Genomic DNA, 19,846 nt, shown 5'->3' with positions numbered 1-19,846 from the left:
AGCATATGTGCGATTTATCCTAGCAACCTTTATAGATCTGTGATACACAGCATGATTCAGCTAACATACTCCAGACATCTAATTTAGGGTAAGATGCAATGTATCTTAGAAATGCCCAAGTGTGTAGTGTCAGTTGAGGACATCTAGACATTTTGGCATTGCTACCAGTACACTCCCATTGTCAAAATAATACACGGACATTAAATGATTATCACTGCAACTAGAGACTTCACAATCTTTGCACACTTTTGAATTTTGCTGCCATCTTCATCTGCTCCTTCTCTCTTCCACCAACCCAAAAGCCTTATAGAAGATTCTGAGTTCAAAAAATATGCCAGTCCAGTCTAGTTTGTGATCAGCTAATTACTGTCTAGCAATTTACAAAACTTTAAAAAATTATATCCCTGAACAGGTAACAGTAAACATATCTCCTTACCGCAAGTGTGGTTCTCCACTACAGTAAGAATAGTATGTGTAGTGTTGGTGTTCACTGATGAATACAGATATTGTTGCATTAGTGATTTACGCACTTAATGTTTGACTCTTCAAATTCAACAAGGAGAATAAACTGTTGAATTGTAGTATCTCCTCCAGAACTGTACCTTCATCAAAATACATCACTCTGTACAGCAATTTGTCTTTGGCAACTTTATACAGAAATATTTTGGGACCTTCCTTTTTCCTGATTATTAATATGAAACAATGCTCAGGAAGCTAGAATACACGCATTCCATTGTAAACGGTTGTGCAAGAGAAAATTAAATGTGACCTAAGGAAGTGAACTTTCCTCCTGTAACACTTGAAAGCAAAAGCTCCTGCACTTTTCTAGGTGGCTGTGCTGTTATTCTCCAAAGGTTTCCCCCTCCATTTCCCAACCCTTCATCATGATTTACAGTGGCCTCACCGTGTCTGGATGTGGAAGTTGTTGGTGGTTCCAGTGTGTTCATAGTCATGGATGGCAGCTGCGAAGATCATAGCGAAGATCTCCAGCTCTGTCAGCCAGTGCTGAAAAGAGATTACAGAGAAATCAGATAAGCTGTCATTTTCCCAGATATTAAAGCTTTTGTCTTTTAAGGCGAGTTATCCCCTGCTGACAGTCAACGCTGCACATCATTGCCTTTCCCCTGCAGCCTGCCAGCTGTTTTAAAGCAAACTTCTCTCATTGATACACAAAAGCCGAACCAGTGTTTTTCCTGAAGCTTCATCTAAATAAATTGAACTTCAGCAAAATGGTTTCAGGAGATAATAAGGCTTAAGGCAGAGCAAGGGGAAACATGTGCCCTTCTTAAAAAGCAATGTGTGAGGAAGAGAGGGAAACCTCAAGAAAATCAAGGTTATTCAAGTGGAACTTGATGATTCATGTGCAGGTATGCACATACCACCAGGGTATGTATTTTCAGCTCAGTTGACCTGGGTAGCAGAGCCTCAAATACAGAAGGTCACTTATTTCCAGTAACTAAAAGTCTTCATCAATCACTGAATCACAAGGAGAACAGGGAACACAACCTCACAAGATGTACATCTTGTTATTTATTTATCATTTATAGAAACATTTGAGAAAGCCCTGATGGTTTTTTTTCCCCTAATTGCGTTGTTTGAAGCCTTATTTTTCAATGCTTAAGTCACTTTTGACTTAGATTTCTAAATGACTCGGATGCTTTTAATAATTTTCCTCTGACTCAATCAGTCATTTTATGTCTGGTTTTCCACTGGTAGCACACAAGGAGTACTGTTAACATCAAGCGCATTGGAGACAAAGGCTCTAGATACTGTAGACGCTGTAAATATTTGTATGAAATGCTTAAATGTATTACATTTGGAGAAAACCTTTACCACAGCGGTTGCCAAATATTTTTGTAACAGCTTACTGTCAACCTGCAAACGTTTTGACAGATGTTCATGTACGAACTGCCTTTTAATTCAAAGCCCAGTAAAGGCAGTATGGTTTCATAAATTTATTCTAGACATCTACTATAGCTCAGGGGCCATCACTGGTCTGCTAACCATGTGCAGGGGAAGCACAGATAACTGTGGGGCTCTGCACACAGCTACCTGTCCAGCTTTTCTGGTGCCTTTAACAGCCATCTCTGCATAACCAATAAAGAATGAAGCAAGCCTCAGTATTAAAGATCTCCTTACATTAAAGATGCAGTTTGAAAACATTGGCCAGAGACATTTCGCACAATGCCACTGACCATAATCAAAGTAGCTCTTGATTTTTTTTTGAGAGAGAGAGAGAGAGAGAGGAGGGTGAAGAGATCAAGAAATAAGCAGACACAGACACTAAACTATTTTCTCATTTCTACACAATTGGTCCAGGACAGGAATGGACAGCACTGGTGGTGGAGAAATCTGTGATGTTTCTGTTTCCAGGTGTGACTTGTGAATAAGGAATGCTTTACAGCTGATGAAGAACATGATTTCAACTTTCAAGCAACAACTTCTGGCAACTGCAATGGGGGAAAAAGGGAACCAGGGTTTCCAGGCTACACGTCTATATTTGGACTTCAATTCCTCAACCACGTTCTGCCATTTCCCAAAAGGAGAGAGTGCAAATGATAGGAAAAAAATCAGGCACAAGCGCTCAGGAGTAGGCAGAGCAAACCTACATTATACATGCAGAACTACTACGGGACATGCCCAGCTAGTCTAATCCATCCACTTCAGACCTTCTGGGCATCATCTGACAAGTGCCACTCCAACAGGATCTTATGACCCAAGTCTTAAAACATCACTAAGGCAACGAGCTCTGTGCTTGGGGTCTCCTACCTCATCTCTTAAGTCACACACAGGAAAAGTGCTAACTTGCATGCCCTATTGAAGTACCACTTCTTGAACAAGTTTGGGTTATGTAGGTTTTCAAATAGGGTGTAATACACCTGAGGAGAGGTATTAAATATCATAACAGCATTTGAGGAAGACCACTCAGAATACAGACTGGGATTACAGTTATGAACTGTGGTTAATAAATAAATCACTGTAAGTAGCACAAAGTCAAAATAGGCTTGTGAGTAACAGGAGGGAAATAGCAGGTAAGTAATTGGAACCTTTTAGTCCCTTTTTTCTGCTACAACCTTGCAAGGAAAAGCAAACAAGATGGCAAAGAGCCTGCAGAGAATGGATGCAATCTCCATCTAAGCGGTGATATTACTTTTCACTAGTCTGTGATGGACTTCATCTTGGGAACAGAGAGCTAGGTTTAAAGAACAAAGCCATCAAGAAGTATTGAGAAACCAGCAGGACACTGTCGCAGGTGAAAAAAGTGAGGAAATGTGAATGTTTTTCATTTCTAAAGGGTTGACAAATACAATCCAGAACAAAACCTTCAAACTTTCTGCAATGATAGGGGGTGGTGGGGGAAGAAGGCATGAAAGAACAAGTATTGGCTTCCAGAGTGGAAACAAAAAAAGGGTAATGAGGCATGATTGTCTTTCACAAACATACAATAAATATGAAGAATTAGCTACTAAGGCAAGTCATTGGCATGTAAACAAAAGGATTGATCCATACAGAAAGAAAAAGGAAGAGGAAAGAGCAGTGTTTCCAAATCTAACAAAACTAATGGATGCATTTCCAAGAAAATGCTACAAAGCAAAGACAGTAATAATTATCTTGTTTCCTTCCCCAGAGTTTATGGTCTTTTATTCCAAAGTAGTTATTATTTCCAGAGCTCATGATGATCTGCTTATTAATCACAATAGTCTAGAGGAGAGGAGGACCTCACTTCACTTTGGTACAAACAGATGTGACTCAAGTCCTGCACTTCTGCAGTTTTACAGGTCTGCTGCAGGAAATATTCTCCTGTACTTCTTGACAGTATCAGAGAAAGAACTCTTAAGCGTTACCATTTGCACCTCATTGTCTAGATTCACAAAGAAATCATATGGTAATTCCTAATAATTATAAAGATTAAATAATACCGAAGAAAGTAATAATCACAGCTGAACAACAGAGTTAAATAAAGGAAAGAAAGAAATGAGCAAAAAGTGTGTCAGCTTTTGGTAGTTGTTCCTACACATCATGCTTGTATACCAGTCCTCTAAGAGATAAATATCAGAGTAATTCCAAATTCTCTTTCAACATTATGTCTATGAGAGAACCCAAAATATTCTAGTTCATACAGTAAAATATAACAAATTAATTCCAAGGCATCACCCTGAGGAAGAAAATAACCGGAAAACTAAAGAGATTTCAGGCACTGAAAATTATTAGAGGGAAAGAATATTTTTTAATTGAAAAGAAAATAGAAGAAAAAAGAAGCCTGGAACAAAACTGTTGAGAGAACTTGTAAATAACAGGGAGCATGACAAAGGCAAATGAACCTTGTAAAGATAAACCAGACAACTGTTTCTTCCCTTTGAGAATAGAACAAATTACCACTATACAGACTATCTGAATTTGAAAAAAAGTACTTCTTCCACATTGCAAATAACTAGTTAACAAGATAAATGAGGGTTTTTTTTTCTATTTTATTGTATGATTTTTTCACAAGCCTTTGTCTTCATCCCAGTGAAGAATTAAACAAATGGCCCCAACACGCTTTCTGAAACCAGTCTTACCTTCCAGCGTGTCCAAGTTCCTTGCACAAATACTGTGAAAGTGATGAACTGAACAACTATGTATGCTAGAGTAAGGATAAGATATTGAGGTGAGCAAATTCTGGAAACAGGAAAATGTCCCCTACCTTTTTTTACCATGTGTGAACATACTATGCATATTAAAAGCTAGCCCTGCTGTGAGCAGGAGGTTGACCTCTAGAGCTCATTTTCGAACAACATTAAACTATGCACATTGAGATGCATTGTATCCTGCAGGGGAGGGGGGGTGTAAACTAGAGAAAAAGGGGGGAAAAAAGAAAAAAAAAAGTTTAAAAAAACATTCTGACGAGGGGAGCAAAGCTGAAATGTCACTGTTGGCACACAGTGTTACGAGTCCCTTGTTCCTGGTAGCAGAAGAGTGGTTTCTTGTTGTGCTACATTAGATACTAAACCAAATGCCACATATCATTTGGCTGTGGGAACAATTAGTGCTTGGGATTATTCCTGGGAAACAGCAGACACTTCACTACATCCTCTGGAGTGCAACTCCATCGTAATGGTCTGCATGGGATACTTTGTGTGTAGCTTATTACACTAGCAATACAAAAGCAAAGGGCTCAGCTCAGGCGAATGAGTCACTGGCTTCAGTGCCAGCATGTACACACACTCGCAAGCACACAAATTCTAGTTTCCCTTTTATAAATGTAAATCTGGAATATGCACATTCTCTGACCTCTGCACTTATTTCAGAACATCATTTCCTCTGAAACAGAGAGGAAAAATACTTCAGAGACATTAAAAAATACAGTATTTTACTACTGAAGAGTTCTTATTTGTCACTTCAAACATCAGGCATCACAATAGCAGGTGACTTTGAAAGGCGCGTGGACATAGATAATTTACTGGACATAGGTAATGCATGAGAGAAACTTTCAAAAGCCTGTTAACGTTTGACATCACACACCTTCAGAGTGATCTGTCTTTCATGTGGGCTAATGCCTTCGTATCAGAGAAGCGCAGGATACAAAAGCAGAGGAAAAGCAAGGCAACTGAAATAGTTTCCTCTTCTTTACCTTTAAGAAGAGATATTCTACAATCTCAAAAAAGAAATGCGGTAAGAGGAGAGGCTGCACTACTTTCATATGCCTACACATTGCTGTGAAACTGTGCAAAAGTATAGCACCCAACACATAGGCTTTAGAAATACTATTATTTTTGACCTGTGGTGAAGAGGCAGGCAAATTCAGCTCTCCCTTCCAGTGTTACTAGGGGGATTAGAAAGTCAGAGATCCCCCTGGTATTTCTGCAATATCTTCTTCTCCTGTCCTCCCAGTCATTCAAACCCAGTTTTGTATTCAGGAAGACGTTCATGAAGAACCAAAGCTAGTTTGCTCCAGTAGTAATTGTCCTGAGGGACTGATTAAATAACTCGACTCAAGAAAAATTAAATTATCCAAGTCTTTAAAAAATAGTACCCCAGCAAAAGAAGAAATAATGCCATCTAATGAAAAAGGAAGAAGGATTATACCTCTATAATCTATCAACTCTGGCAAGCTGATAGAGGCAGACACGCCCTTGCCTTCATCTCCTCCAGAGAGTCACCCTTGCACCAGGCTAAGCATCCACAAGCATGGTCCCATCAGAACATCTCCCAGTAAAGGTAACTTGCCTGTCAACTTAGGCCAAGGAAATGTCCTAGAGACAATCTGCCCACTGACCATTAAGAGCTAAACCTATCTCCCATTTTATTCCTGGGCATGCAGCATCATGGCAACAAGTATACAAGATAAGGTGTCCTGAGATCTCCATCATCCAGAATGGTTTTCATTACATGAAAAAGACAGTGCTCGTCAGCACCTCCTCCCCACCTGCGCCATCTCTCTCTGCCACCTAAATCCTAGTCAAAATCTAGCCCAACAAAAAGACAAACAATCCTCTAAAGATGTGGTCTGCACAGGGGCCTGGACAAAAAAGCACGAGCCAAAGGCAGAAAGGAAACTAGTAAAGAGCAGACAGATGACACCTTCCCCCATGACACCAGTGGATAGTTTAAAAGTCCCTACTGCCTTCTCTAGCTATACAAGCCATGAAAGCAGAGGAATGGAATGATGGGAAAAAGGAGCACCCTGGCATCTGCTGTCACCGTGGCAGCACAGGCACCACAAGCCATCATCAGAAACACCTTCACAGCCAGCTTAGCTCTCCTTCTTTCAACAAGTCAGCAAGATTTCTCTTTGCAGACTCTTTGGCATTGAGTCACTCTGGAGGAAAGAAAAACACCTCCCTCGACTCCTTCACTGATGTGCTCTCAACAGCTTTTACACTCCTTGAGGTACATGGGAATCAACTGATGGGGGAGAAGTACCTACACACCCTTCACCCTAAGCACTCCCCTCAAGAGCCCCTAGCCAAGATCAAATCCATCCTGCGTGCTAGAGTCCCAACTGATCTGCTGCTCTTCTTTGTGCAATGCCAGGGTGGGGTTGGGCTTCATCTTCAACCCCCCATTCGGTACCCGAGGCAAGAACTAGCAAGGACAGCAATCCCCCATGAGCCTTCGCGTCCTCACACTGAAAACCTCACCTACAGGCCCCAAGGACCTCGGTGGCCCTACAATGGACTCCTCCCGTCACCCCTGCGCAGCAGCCCGCAGGACGCCAGGCCCTCTCCTCCCCTCTGCCCCTCTCTGCTACTGTCGCATGCGGGGACGATGTCACTTGAAGGGAGCCAAGTGGGTGGAGGGTCGTGGAGACTCCCCGACCCTCCTGGGACACTGTGGCCACCGTCCCGTTGAGAGGACCCCAAGCTTGACACAAGGAGGGGGCTGGAGCCCAGGGCACACAAGGGGAGCTGGAGGGCAGTCCCGGTGCCCCAGGGGCAGCCTTTCTCTCTGGCAAGCAACATGGCCCCACGGCATGGGCCCTTCAGGGCCTCAGGGGCCACCCTCCGAGCCACAGCAACTTCTGTTAGTGATCACAGAATCACAGAATCACAGAATCATATAGGTTGGAAAAGACCTTTAAGATCATCGAGTCCAACCATAAACCTAACACTGCCAAAAACCACCACTACACCATGTCTCTAAGTACCTCATCCAAACGTCCTTTAAATACCTCCAGGGATGGCGACTCAACCACTTCCCTGGGCAGTCTGTTCCAATGCTTGATAACCCTCTCGGTGAAGAAAAATTTCCTAATATCCAGTCTAAACCTCCCCTGGCGCAACTTGAGGCCATTTCCTCTTGTCCTATCACTTGTTACCTGGGAGAAGAGACCGACCCCCACCTCTCTACAACCTCCTTTCAGGTAGTTGTAGAGAGCGATGAGGTCTCCCCTCAGCCTCCTTTTCTCCAGGCTAAACAGTCCCAGCTCCCTCAGCCGCTCCTCATAAGACTTCTGCTCCAGACCCTTCACCAGCTTCGTTGCCCTTCTCTGTACGCGCTCCAGTACCTCAATATCCCTCTTGTAGTGGGGGGCCCAAAACTGAACACAGTATTCGAGGTGCGGCCTCACCAGTGCCGAGTACAGGGGCACAATCACTTCCCTAGTCCTGCTGGCCACGCTATTTTTGATACAGGCCAGGATGCCATTGGCCTTCTTGGCCGCCTGGGCACACTGCTGGCTCATATTCAGGCGGCTGTCAACCAACACCCCCAGGTCCTTCTCTGCCAGGCAGCTTTCCAGCCACTCTTCCCCAAGCCTGTAGCGTTGCATGGGGTTGCTGTGGCCCAAGTGCAGGACCTTGCACTTGGCCTTGTTAAACCTCATACAATTCACCCCAGCCCATCGATCCAGCCTGTCCAGGTCCCTCTGCAGAGCCTGCCTACCCTCCAGCAGATCAACACTCCCACACAACTTGGTGTCGTCTGCAAACTTACTGAGAGTGCACTCGATCCCTTCGTCCAGATCATTGATAAAGATGTTAAACAGAACTGGCCCCAACACCGAGCCCTGGGGAACACCGCTTGTGACCGGCCGCCAACCGGAGTAAACTCCATTCACCACCACTCTCTGGGCCCGGCCGTCCAGCCAGTTCTTTACCCAGCGAAGAGTACACCCGTCCAAGCCATGAGCAGCCAGTTTCTCCAGGAGAATGCCGTGGGAAACCGTGTCAAAGGCTTTACTGAAGTCTAGATAGACAACATCCACAGACTTCCCCTCATCCACTAGGCGGGTCACCTTATCATAGAAGGAGATCAGGTTGGTCAAGCAGGACCTGCCTTTCCTGAACCCATGCTGGCTGGGCCTGATCCCCTGGTTATTCTCTACATGCCGTGTGATAGCACTCAGGATGATCTGCTCCATCAGCTTCCCCGGCACCGAGGTCAGGCTGACAGGCCTGTAGTTCCCCGGGTCCTCCTTCCGGCCCTTCTTGAAGATGGGTGTCACATTCGCTAATCTCCAGTCAGCAGGGACTTCCCCAGTTAGCCAGGACTGCTGGTAAATGATGGAAAGGGGCTTGGTGAGCACATCTGCCAGCTCCTTCAACACTCTCGGGTGGATCTCATCAGGCCCCATAGACTTGTGAGTGTCTAAGTGGTGCAGCAGGTCACTCACCATTTCCCCCTGGATAATGGGGGCTCCAGTCTGGTCCCCATCCCTATCTTCCAACTCCAGGGGCTGGGTACCCATAGAACATTCGGCCCTGCTAATAAAGACTGAGGCAAAGAAGGCATTAAGTACCTCAGCCTTTTCCTCATCCTTGGTCACTGTGTTTCCTCCCACATCTACTAGGGGCTGGAGATTCTCCTTAGCTCTCCTTTTGCTGCTAATGTATTTGAAGAAGTGTTTTTTGTTGTCTTTTATAGCAGCAGCCAGACTGAGCTCTAGCTCAGCTTTGGCCCTTCTAGTTTTCTCCCTGCACAGCCTCGCTACACCCCTGTAGTCCTCCTGAGTTGCCCGCCCCTTCTTCCAGAGGTCATAGACTCTCCTCTTTCTCCTCAGTTCGAGCCAGAGCTCTCTAGTCAGCCAGGCCGGTCTTCTTCCCCGCCGGCTCGTCTTTCGGCACCTGGGGACAGCCCGCTCTTGTGCCTTTAGGACTTCCTCCTTAAAGAATGTCCAGCCTTGATGTCACCAGCCTTCCGTTAGACCAGCAGGCACCCCTGCACCTGGCCCACAGCTCACTGAGCACCTACAGATTCTGACATCAAGCGTGCTTGGTAGAGGAGGACCCGGCGAAGTGAGGCGCGTGCCCACATTGAGTGGGACGAGCAAGAAGAGGTTCTTGCAACCACTGAGGATGCCTCCACAGCCCAAAAAACGCCATTGGGCTGACCAGAGGAGCAGCACCTATGGCAGGCAACTCGAGCCCATGGAGCTCAACCCGCCACAGAATGACAATGAGCTCATGCAGGTGGATCCACCTGCAGAGGAGGAAGAGCCCTTGGAGGTGGATCACACTTTTGAGGCTGCATGCGGACTCCTGTCTCCCATTCTGGTCTCCCCAGGGCAGGAACGACACTGACATACGCGGTGCGGGCCCAGCCCAGCACCTTCGAGATGGTGAGGGGCCGGGGCACAGGGCACACAAGGGCAGGCGGAGGGAGCTGCTGCTGTGCGGCTGAGAGAAGAGAGGGCTCACACCTGGGTCTGACTGGTGCTCTTCCAGAACACTGACACTGTTGTCCTGACCCAATACCACGTACAAAATCATCCTGTTCATCTCCCACACGCACTTCACTGCTGCTAGTTTTGGTATCCAGAACAGCAAAGGCCTTGTACAAAAAAAAGAGAGAGCGAGCTTGATTTTCCCCAGCTTGCAGCCCTGCTCTCTTTGGTAGGATACAAGCTGCGGGCTCAACTCTCCTACCTGCTTCCTGAGTCTTAGTGATCAAAGAAGAACTATGAGAGCATTCCAATGCGAGTGTTCTTTGCTAACGTGCACGGGAAGTGGCATCGCGCCTCCACTTCATGAGACGGGTGAGAAAAAAGCTTCACCTTAATGGTAGGAATCAAACACGGAAGTGGAGCTTTGCCGTGAAAACTGCTTCTGCAGAAAAAAAATACCTCTGTGAGCTCCTGAGCTCCTCTGGCTTTAAGCTCTTTAACCCCACAGCCAGGAGGCAGCGGGCCATGCTGCCAACTCTCTTTTTACACCTTGCCTTCTAATCAACAGCACTATTTGGGTTGCTCCCACGTGCAGCCTTGGAGCGGACTCGCAGGTACCCAGCACAGCTTACTGGAGGCCCAGGCCTTGCAGCAAACCAGGGAACACACTCAACTGACAGTCTTGGTGCACCTCAAGGACTTCCTGTCAAGTTTGCTCTGTACAGAAGGAAAAACATTGGGGCTGTTTGGTTTGGCTTGGCTTGGTTTATGGGGGTTTATTTGGGAGTTTGCTTTCTTTTTATCTGCTACGTCGTCTCTCTCCCTCTTAGGTCAAAAAGATCCAAATTATTGCATCGCTTACTCATGTACTTTCATGTCCTTCCAGTTCTCTCTGTTTTAACACTTGCCTAGCTTTATTGTGCTCAGAGACAGAATATGAAACCCCATTCAGCACCGTGGCAACATGGACTAGAAGCAAATAGCACTCATTCATGCACAGATGAGTTGCAGCTAAATTGCTAACAGACCGAGAAGCAGCAAGGTGGAAAAAGGCTATCCCGAACATACACAGGCAGGAGGGCTGCTGCACTTGGGCACCTGTTTCCATCCAGTCACTTTTCCGAGCAGAATAGCCCCAAGCGAAAAATGCCCTTCTGCAACGGTTTGAGGAGAAAAAGGGGATCCATTTGCTCACCACTGCAATGCAATTCGCATTACTCAACATTGTATTATTCTTACTGACTACAGCCTTCAGTGCATTTCCATTAACTAATGGCCCTAAAAGCACCAGTGACCAATTTAGCAGCTCACGGAAGGTTTTGAGGAGGCATCTGTATTAGCTGCAAATCTGACCTAATTCCTAGTGCCTTCAGGCACAACCAGGAGCAACTGACACAACTTCAATCAGAATCGGGCAGTCTGGATCAGCTCTTGAGACAGACAGGCCCTGACTCCTTCCAAATATGTCTTTAGTAAACACTGCAATGCACAGGTGCAGTCTACATTGAACACAGGAGACTTGGGACATGCTTACAGGAGGGAGGCACTGGGGCGTGTTACTCCTCAGGGGAGAGCATCCAGGTCTGGCCTCAGAATTGCAAGCACCATTACTGTGGCAATTAAGGGACTGCAGAAAGGCAGACCATAGGCACAAAAGGCTGTTCCTGAGCATAGGCAGCTCTACGGTTGTTGAAACTGGCCCGAAAGACATGGCAGGAGCTGCACTACGCCTTGTTAGCTTGCACCTCTCTGTCCTATGCTCCATCGCACAGTCATGCTGGCGGCAGCATTTCTTCAGGTTTCTCACTGAGCTGTGCAGAAAAAGGCGTCATCACCATACAGTGGGAGACACAAGTATTGCCACAAATGATGTTGACTGCCAGCTTTTAGGGTGATTTTGTGCAGCCCATCTAAGGTACTCATGGCATCAGAAACAACGCTGGAATTTGGTTGGGCCGAGTCACATGCAACCATGGGTTTCCCTCATCCTTTTCTTCAACAGTTCCCAGTTACAGGAGCTGCAGGAAGCGCCTCAAACAACTTTCTGAGCTGCCAGCTGAACCCTAACTGTAATGGCTGATCACCACTCCGGAATCTCTCTTCCTTCAATTTCCCTAGTCCATCTTCAAATGTATTTCTGTTGTTTGTCTTGGCAACCACTGTGGGAACATACTGTGTGCTAAGTATTTTTGTTTAAGCCTTTTATCCATTCCTGTCACTACTGTCAGACCTCAGCTGCCTGTAGGTTTCTACGTAAGCCAGTTCAGCTGGTTTTGCCGTGGAGACTGGATGGAGATCAGCATCTCCAGAGCAAGGCTCTTGTCATCCTCATATAAGTGGAATGAATTGTCCTTTGGAGGGACTGCCTTTCTGCCTTAAGTAAGAAGAAAGCTTAGACAATTTGCTGCTTCACTTTAGGTGAAATGAATTCCAGCAAAAGTCAGTTGGCAGAATCACCTACTGGGTTTCTCATTCATCCTCTTTTAGATCAGTGTTAAAAGAGTTATCCATATCTTCACCTACTTTCTGTTTCTAAATAATCCTAAATCTCTACTTTCATTAGTACAACCCTATCAAATGAAGTTTGTCTACAGTGCAAAGGGGTTCTACTGTGGATAATCATAATCTCCTTAATGAGCCAAAACTGTTGTAATCTCATTACGTATTCAGGATGCCAACTCCTGTACTTACCGCTACGCCTGTCTTGAAAAGGAGGTAATGGACCGTTTGTGTCACATCTGCAGCATGCATTAGGTTGTGATAAGGATTTTTGTGTTTGCTGTAGCCAACCTCCAGAGCTTCCACAAAGGACACCAGGGCAGAAATGGGTATCTGAGGAAAGCAGCACAGAATTACAAACGAAATCATCACCTTTAATGGCTAGCATTTGGAGGGGAGCATTTTTATAAGAGGTCCCAAAGAGCAGTTTGTACTTCACAAATAAATAACACGCTAAAACATCTGAAACAGGCAGTCAAGAGAGAGAGTGAATCCAGGTTACTTCCTCAAACTGGCCTTCCCATCCCTAATTACATTATGGATGAATCATTCCCACACACAAACACACACAACTAAGTATACTACAAAATGCTATCTGTAAAGACACTCGCAGTATGAAAAGTAACAGAGAGCACTTGATTGATTGCCCCTGGAGAAATATTTCTAATTAGACCACAAGCATCTCTCTGTTCCCCTCACAACCCAGTGGAATGTATCTCTGCTTTACTATTCACAATCAAGATTTTCTAATGAAACACATCATATAGCAAGTCTGAGATACTCTACTAACAGGAGTATCATTTAACAGACCTCTGGCTTTTCATGGCAAAATCCAGCCTGCCCATCCTATGGGCTTGCAATGCTTTTCTGACTCCAAGAGTAGAACTGTGCACACTCAAGAAAATGCAATTCAGGGGACTTCTAGAGAGGAAACTACATGGGTGGTGTCAGCTGCAACATATGCAACTGGCAATATAGGTTCTCCAGTTTCATCTGCTCAAATGGCAAATACCTTAAATGTGCATATTTCCATAGTTAGAGGAGCACTCTTGTTCTCCTCTTGGGTACATATTGGGGGAGGATGCAGTTCTGACCAGTTACCTTCTTCAAACATTTCTCATCAGCCATGGGCAGTTCCTGAAGAAGTATAGGAGCCAGAGATCTGTAAACCCTTTCCAGCTAAAGTGACTGGGGACCCCCAGGGAGTGGAAGTGTCAATGGAGGAACGGACAGCGGAGTATTTGGGTGGGGAGAATGGTCAAGATTTGAGAGCAATGTTTCTGCCATCCAAATTTAAGCCTGTTCAAAGCTGGAGGAAAAGATACGCAGCATTTGTATCTGGAAACCGCTGTAACAATCATAGAATCATAGAATAGTTGGGGTTGGAAGGTATCTTTAAAGGTCATCTATTCCAACCGCCCCTGCAATGAGCAGGAACATCTTCAACTAGATCAGGTTGCTCAGAGCCTCGTCCAGCCTGACCTTGAATGTTTCCAGGGATAGGGCATCTACCACCTCTCTGGGCAACCTGTTTCCAGTGCTCCACCCTCATCATAAAAAATTTCTTCTTTATATCTAGTCTAAATCTACCCTCTTTTAGTTTAAAACCATTACCCCTCGTCCTATCACAACAGGCCATACTAAAAAGTTTGTCCCCACCTTTCTTATAAGCCCCCTTTAAGTACTGAAAGGCTGCAATAAGGTCTCCCCAGAACCTTCTCTTCTCCAGGCTGAACAACCCCAACTCTCTCAGCCTTTCCTCACAGGAGAGGTGTACCAGCCCTTTGATCATTTTTGTGGCCCTCCTCTGGAACTGCTCCAAGGGGTCCATGTGTTTCCTGTGCTGAGGACTCCAGAGCTGGACACAGTACTCCAGGTGGGGTCTCACCAGAGTGGAGTAAAGGAGCAGAATCACCTCCCTTGACCTGCTGGCCAGCTTCTTTTGATGAATTTGAATTTGAATTCAAGCTCTCCTTTTTTGCCTGCATGCCTGAGAGTCCTATGAATCTCAGGAGAATGACACCATCATTCCCACAGGATCAAATGTAGTATTTCCCATGGATTTCATGAGGAAGCCTGTTTGGAACCCCACCTACTTCATGGTGTCCCATCACAATTAAAAGTACTACTTAAATAACATTTGGTCTTGCTTACTGGGGAAATGACAGTGTCCACAAAGCCTTTAAATAGCACTAAAATTGCATTTTGAATGGAAAAAAGCAGGATGAGAAGGAAGTTCAACAAAATCCAAGATGGAAGAAGAGAGCCATCTTCTAACTACTGACCTTGAAACGGTTGATCAGATCATAGCGTGTGAGAAGTTCATAGAAAATGAATTTCAGTGCATGATCCCCACTGGCATCATTTAGTGCAAATACATCAAAGGACCACTTGTCTACATTCTGCAAGAGTGGGTAGAAAAGGAAGTTAATATGGTTATCCCTTTTACAACGATAGTTCAATTTGTATCACTTTACATCTACAAATGGAGAATGAGAGTGGCAATGTAAGTGTATAGCTTTTTTTTAACTTCTTCAATTCCATTTAACGAATGCAGAGTCTAATTTACTCAGTATTGTATGACTTGTGTTTAAGAAGCTTCCATTACAAACACATATGCTGTTTGTTTATTCTAAACATGGCAATTCTCCACACCAGAATTTAATCAGCAAAGGCTGAATCCAAAAGGATAAGAATCCTGGTTTGCTTTAGTACCTGAAACATTGGGATGGCCCTACTGTAGCTGATTTTACCCTTCTCTGTCCCCCACCCATGTGCTATGTCTATGAAAAAAAATATCAACTTTGAAGGAAACAGGAATAACAAAGGTATGCTTTTTAATGATATTAAAGCCTCTGGTTTTTGCTGTCCCTATAGAGTTCTCATGACTCTGTATTGTGAGCAAAGCATTCCAATGTTTCACTCATGCTTAAAACAGAATAAGGCGATATGTTTTTTGCAGCAAAAAAAAAAAATACAGGCATCTGTGGTCATATTTTTACCATTTACTGTTCAATCAACCAAAATAATAACCAACTAGAAGAACTATCTTTCTAGACCCAAAGAGCAACTTAGTTCCTTCTGACTTTAATATTAATACTGAATTGTGATTATTGCAGCTTAAATTGCCCAAAGACAGCATGACCCTAATTTTCCTTATTTTTTTTTAAAGATAAGTGGGTCCACTGGGGCTTTCAGAAAACTACAGAGCAGGAGAAAATCACAGTAATGTTACATTAAGTGCTAACAATGATATAAAAAACAACCTTTATAACAGAAGAGTAAATATCTAATTCCAGTTGGGAGAGTCCCAGTCATCTGTAAATGATATATTAATGCTACAGGGTGGTCAGTCAAGAGAATGAGGAGGGAAAGTTCACTTCCCAGCTCATAAAGCTAAAGTATAAGGTATAAACCTTCTTGCAGAAGGTTGAGTTTAAATCTCAACTCCTAGGGAAGGCCATAGGAGCTGACAGCACTCATTATCTAGCAACATAAAGCTCCTTGATCTCAGAACTGGATGTTCCTGAAACCCTAAGAGCCTTTCTTTCCTCCTCCTAGCAACGAAGAGGAAAGGTGCGGAAGGAGTTATAGCTAGAAGTATGATATACAGATCAACCACGCAGCCGCATCTGGCACAGGACCAGTTCTCAATCTCTCTTGCCTCCTGAGAACTTTGATGTACTTCCCACAGGGATTTATCCAAATGACTCTCCTTAAACCACATATTAAAGATTGATGTCTGTACATTGAAGTTTCCCTCCACTTTCAAACTCTATTGCAGGTTACTTCCCATTTCCTTGTGGCACTTTCACCAAGAAAGAAAGGTGACTACATTTCACACACACCTGTGCCCAGCTGCTCTCAGTGCAAGAAATGGGGGTTGGCTAGACATAATGTTGAGTACTGTTAAGGATTAGAGTCCATCTAAAAACCTGCCATCTTTTTTAGCAATACTAAAAATGCTAAATTACAGTTATCTACCAAGCTCTTAATGCCCAGTTCACCTTCGTTGTTTGTTGTCATGGTCATGTTCCAGGTAAGGACCTGACTTCAACTCAAATGCAAAGGACAGTGACCTTTAACCATCTGATGGTCAGTCACCCATACATCAGCATAACTACAGGACTTCTTATGTTCTGAATGAGACCAACATATTTTGGTACCGGCTCTCTCCAGCATGGGCTGATCCAGACAACCTTGCTATTTGCATAGTGTTGATTACACAAAGCTGAGTATGCCTCTTATGGAAGTACAGTCCACAAAGAGGCTAATTAGTGAGTGAATATCAAGGATGCTGAAGATTCAGCTCTGCTTTCACCTATCCCAATAAATCACTTGCTTGCCAAACTGTTGATTTTACAAGCAGTGTGGAGCCCACACAATGAAGGCAGGGTCAAGCTTCTCCAGACATGATTTGTGGCCCAAGTCACAGAAGAGCAATCATAAATTGCAGCTTTTCAACACTTTCAGTAGGCGTTGGAGAGGAAAAACAACCAAGAGAGGAAAAAGTTCCGCCAAGAAAACATGTTTTGAAGCCCTTGAACAAACTTAGAAAATGGGCAAGAAAAATAATGCCCAAAGCATCCACTCAGTCAATTTTAAGTATTTTCCTGTTTTTTGAGTGTTTTTATTTTGTAATCACTTATCTCAGTCAATGAAGCAAATTAATTTAACACTTGCATGTATATAATAATTTACTTTTGGGTCCTATGGCATTGAAAATAATGTCTCAACTACACTGAAATTTAATTCACTGTAAGGCAATCTTATCTTGTAGAAATAAAAGGGGTTTGTTCCTTTATATATTTTTCCTTCAGTTAACGTTGTGCTCTTGCAGCTGATAAAATTTACCAAATTGTGAAACTGAAGAACAGTACATCAGAATTGTTCTTTTGCATGAAATAATGGTTAATCACATAGACGATAAGTTTCATAGTAGAGCTATTTAGATTTTACTGAGGGAGAAATCCTTGCTCTTGTCAAGTCAACAGAGGTTTTTCCATTGACAATAATGACAGCATTTTACCCTGAATAACTAGGGGGAAAAATCCTAACAGAAGCATGGAAGTGTCACAGATGGCTTAGAGGCTTGCAGCAACACCAGTTACACTTTGAAAACTAGTGGATTTTATGACCTTAAAAAAAATTTAACAGAGAAGTGACCCCTATACTGGGGAGAGATCTAAAGGGAGGCAGAACTTCATGGATGTCTTGTGATGGAGGAGAAAAACTGTTTCTTCTCCCTAAGGAGAGCAGGAGAAGCAAGGGATGGGAAACTTTCTGGGCTAAACACGTCTCTAGGTCACTGGCCCTGTAGCCTCAGCTGAAGTATCATAAGCTGCTCTAATGCCACATATACCCACTGCGGTGTAACTGCAAATAGATCCAAGGTGTCTTACTTCTCAGTCCTGTGTTCTTATTACTTGGCCATTGCTCCACTGCTTGGGGGAACCTACAGATGAAGTGAAACACCAGTTCTTCCTAAATGCTCAGTTTCCTGCCTTTCTGTCTGTCTTTAACCTTGGAGACTTGATTTGTTTTATAAGCCAACAAGCAGATTCAGGGATAGATGTTATTCTGCTCAACATTACTGGAAGACCTGACAGTTTTGTAGCCAGAGACAAGCAGAAGTCTATACTGCAGACATTGTAAGTGACTACAGGTTCTGTGTTCATTACCTGTATATTAGCTAGCCCAGAAAATATTGCCATGACAGCACGGGCATCAGAAAAGGCTGAAAAATTCACTTCTAAAGCAGGTAACTACTTCAGCAGCTTGTTAATGTGAAGTTCTGTCTCTAGCACTACACTGCTGAACAGCAGATCACCACAACTTACTGGGTAAATTAACATACTTACTTATCCAAACATGTCTGTATGAATGGTATGTATGGCCACTATTCAAATGAGAGACAAGGCCAATTGTCCCTTTTGTGGCAATAGGTCTTATATCATCACGCCCATGTCATGCAGAAAGGCAACAGGCTACTGCAGTAGAAAAATCAGTATCCGATTTCACAGCTTTGGGTTACTCAGTCCACATGTCCTGTTGGCCATGGCAGCAAAAAGGAGAGCACATAGTTCAAAAATAAGCTAGTTTTGACTCCATGTCATCTCGATCCTTGTCCTTATTACCATGACTCTGAGGGGAATGTTGATTATGGCAATCCAGAACAGCTGAAGAGATGTGTGTAGTACACTCCTTTTGCATGCTCAAACCATCAGCTCATTTTACAGAGCACACCGAGCAACTGGGTAGTTGTAAGGTTTTTTTACTTGGCTTTACTGGACTGAAGCAAGCAACAAAATGTACCATTTCCCATTAAGGAGATGGGACTGAGAAATTGAAAATTAAGTATTATTTCAAAGACTGAAGACTTCTTCAAAACAAGTAACTCCCATTTCAACCACATCCACTACCAACCCCAAGCCCATCCAGGCAAAGAAATGTTCTCAAAATAGTTTTGGAAAAAAATACATCCTAGAGTGTACAGTGGCCAAGAGGGCATTATTTTACCCAAAATTAGTCAATGCCTTTGTTGTTGTTGATGTGTTTTAACTTACTCTAGCACGATCAGTTCTCTTTATGACCCTTAATAATTTAAAAACATAAGAGGAGAGGGATTCTGTAAGGCTTCTGTCAGTTGAGAGTAGCTGATGGGTCTTGGATTGTCTTGTTACTGCTGAGGAACTCAGGAGAAGAGGTACCATTATAGATATCTTCCCTCATAAGCTGGCTATGGGGTGTAGTTCTAAAAGAACAAAGACTTTAGATCCCATTTGCAGGAGTGAAGCTAACGCTTGTCAACCTGCAGTTGGAAAAAGGTGTGGATGGATGCTTTGATTCTGTACATGAAAGCATGTTTGATCATTCTTCTTACATTCAATGGACCTTCTGCAATTCCTCCACATCTTTTGATGAGTTGTACTATCCAAACCAAAAAGGATTCAGTATCCTAACTGTAGGTCTTTCCAGTGCGGAGTAGAGCAGAAGGACTGCTTCATGAGCTTTAGACATAATGTCCCTGTGTATTGCCCCACTGTATCACATTTTTTCACCATTCCATGGCATGGTTGAACCACATGCAACATGTAATCTGCAAAGCTGCTTTGCAGGCAGTTGGTTGCTGACTTGTGTTGGTAGTCTTCATAATTCCTGCGTAAGTCAAGAACCTTGCAATTGTCCTGTGGATTGAACCTTATTTTTTTCAGACTAAAAAAATCAGTTTCCTCTGAAATTAGGTTTTCCTCTGAAACCTCT

At 43.8% G+C, this 19,846-nt stretch overlaps 1 protein-coding gene across 4 annotated transcripts in view; it reads right to left on the bottom strand.

Moving 5' to 3' along the window:
• LOC142405690 (dual specificity calcium/calmodulin-dependent 3',5'-cyclic nucleotide phosphodiesterase 1C-like) overlaps positions 1 to 19,846 on the bottom strand; it is a 217,155-nt gene that overhangs the window by 69,165 nt on the left and 128,144 nt on the right. For all 4 annotated transcript variants that reach the window (XM_075493529.1, XM_075493525.1, XM_075493526.1 and 1 more), the window contains 3 exons: positions 14,869 to 14,985; positions 12,776 to 12,916; positions 905 to 1,005 (listed from right to left, as the gene is read on the bottom strand). In XM_075493529.1, coding sequence (XP_075349644.1) covers positions 905 to 1,005; positions 12,776 to 12,916; positions 14,869 to 14,985 — 359 coding nt within the window. The remainder of the gene's footprint in view (positions 1 to 904; positions 1,006 to 12,775; positions 12,917 to 14,868; positions 14,986 to 19,846) is intronic.

Source organism: Mycteria americana, chromosome 2 (genome assembly GCF_035582795.1).
Source record: "Mycteria americana isolate JAX WOST 10 ecotype Jacksonville Zoo and Gardens chromosome 2, USCA_MyAme_1.0, whole genome shotgun sequence".
In the NCBI taxonomy this organism is placed as follows: Eukaryota; Metazoa; Chordata; class Aves; order Ciconiiformes; family Ciconiidae; genus Mycteria; species Mycteria americana.
This window is presented reverse-complemented; position numbering and strand designations above follow the sequence as displayed.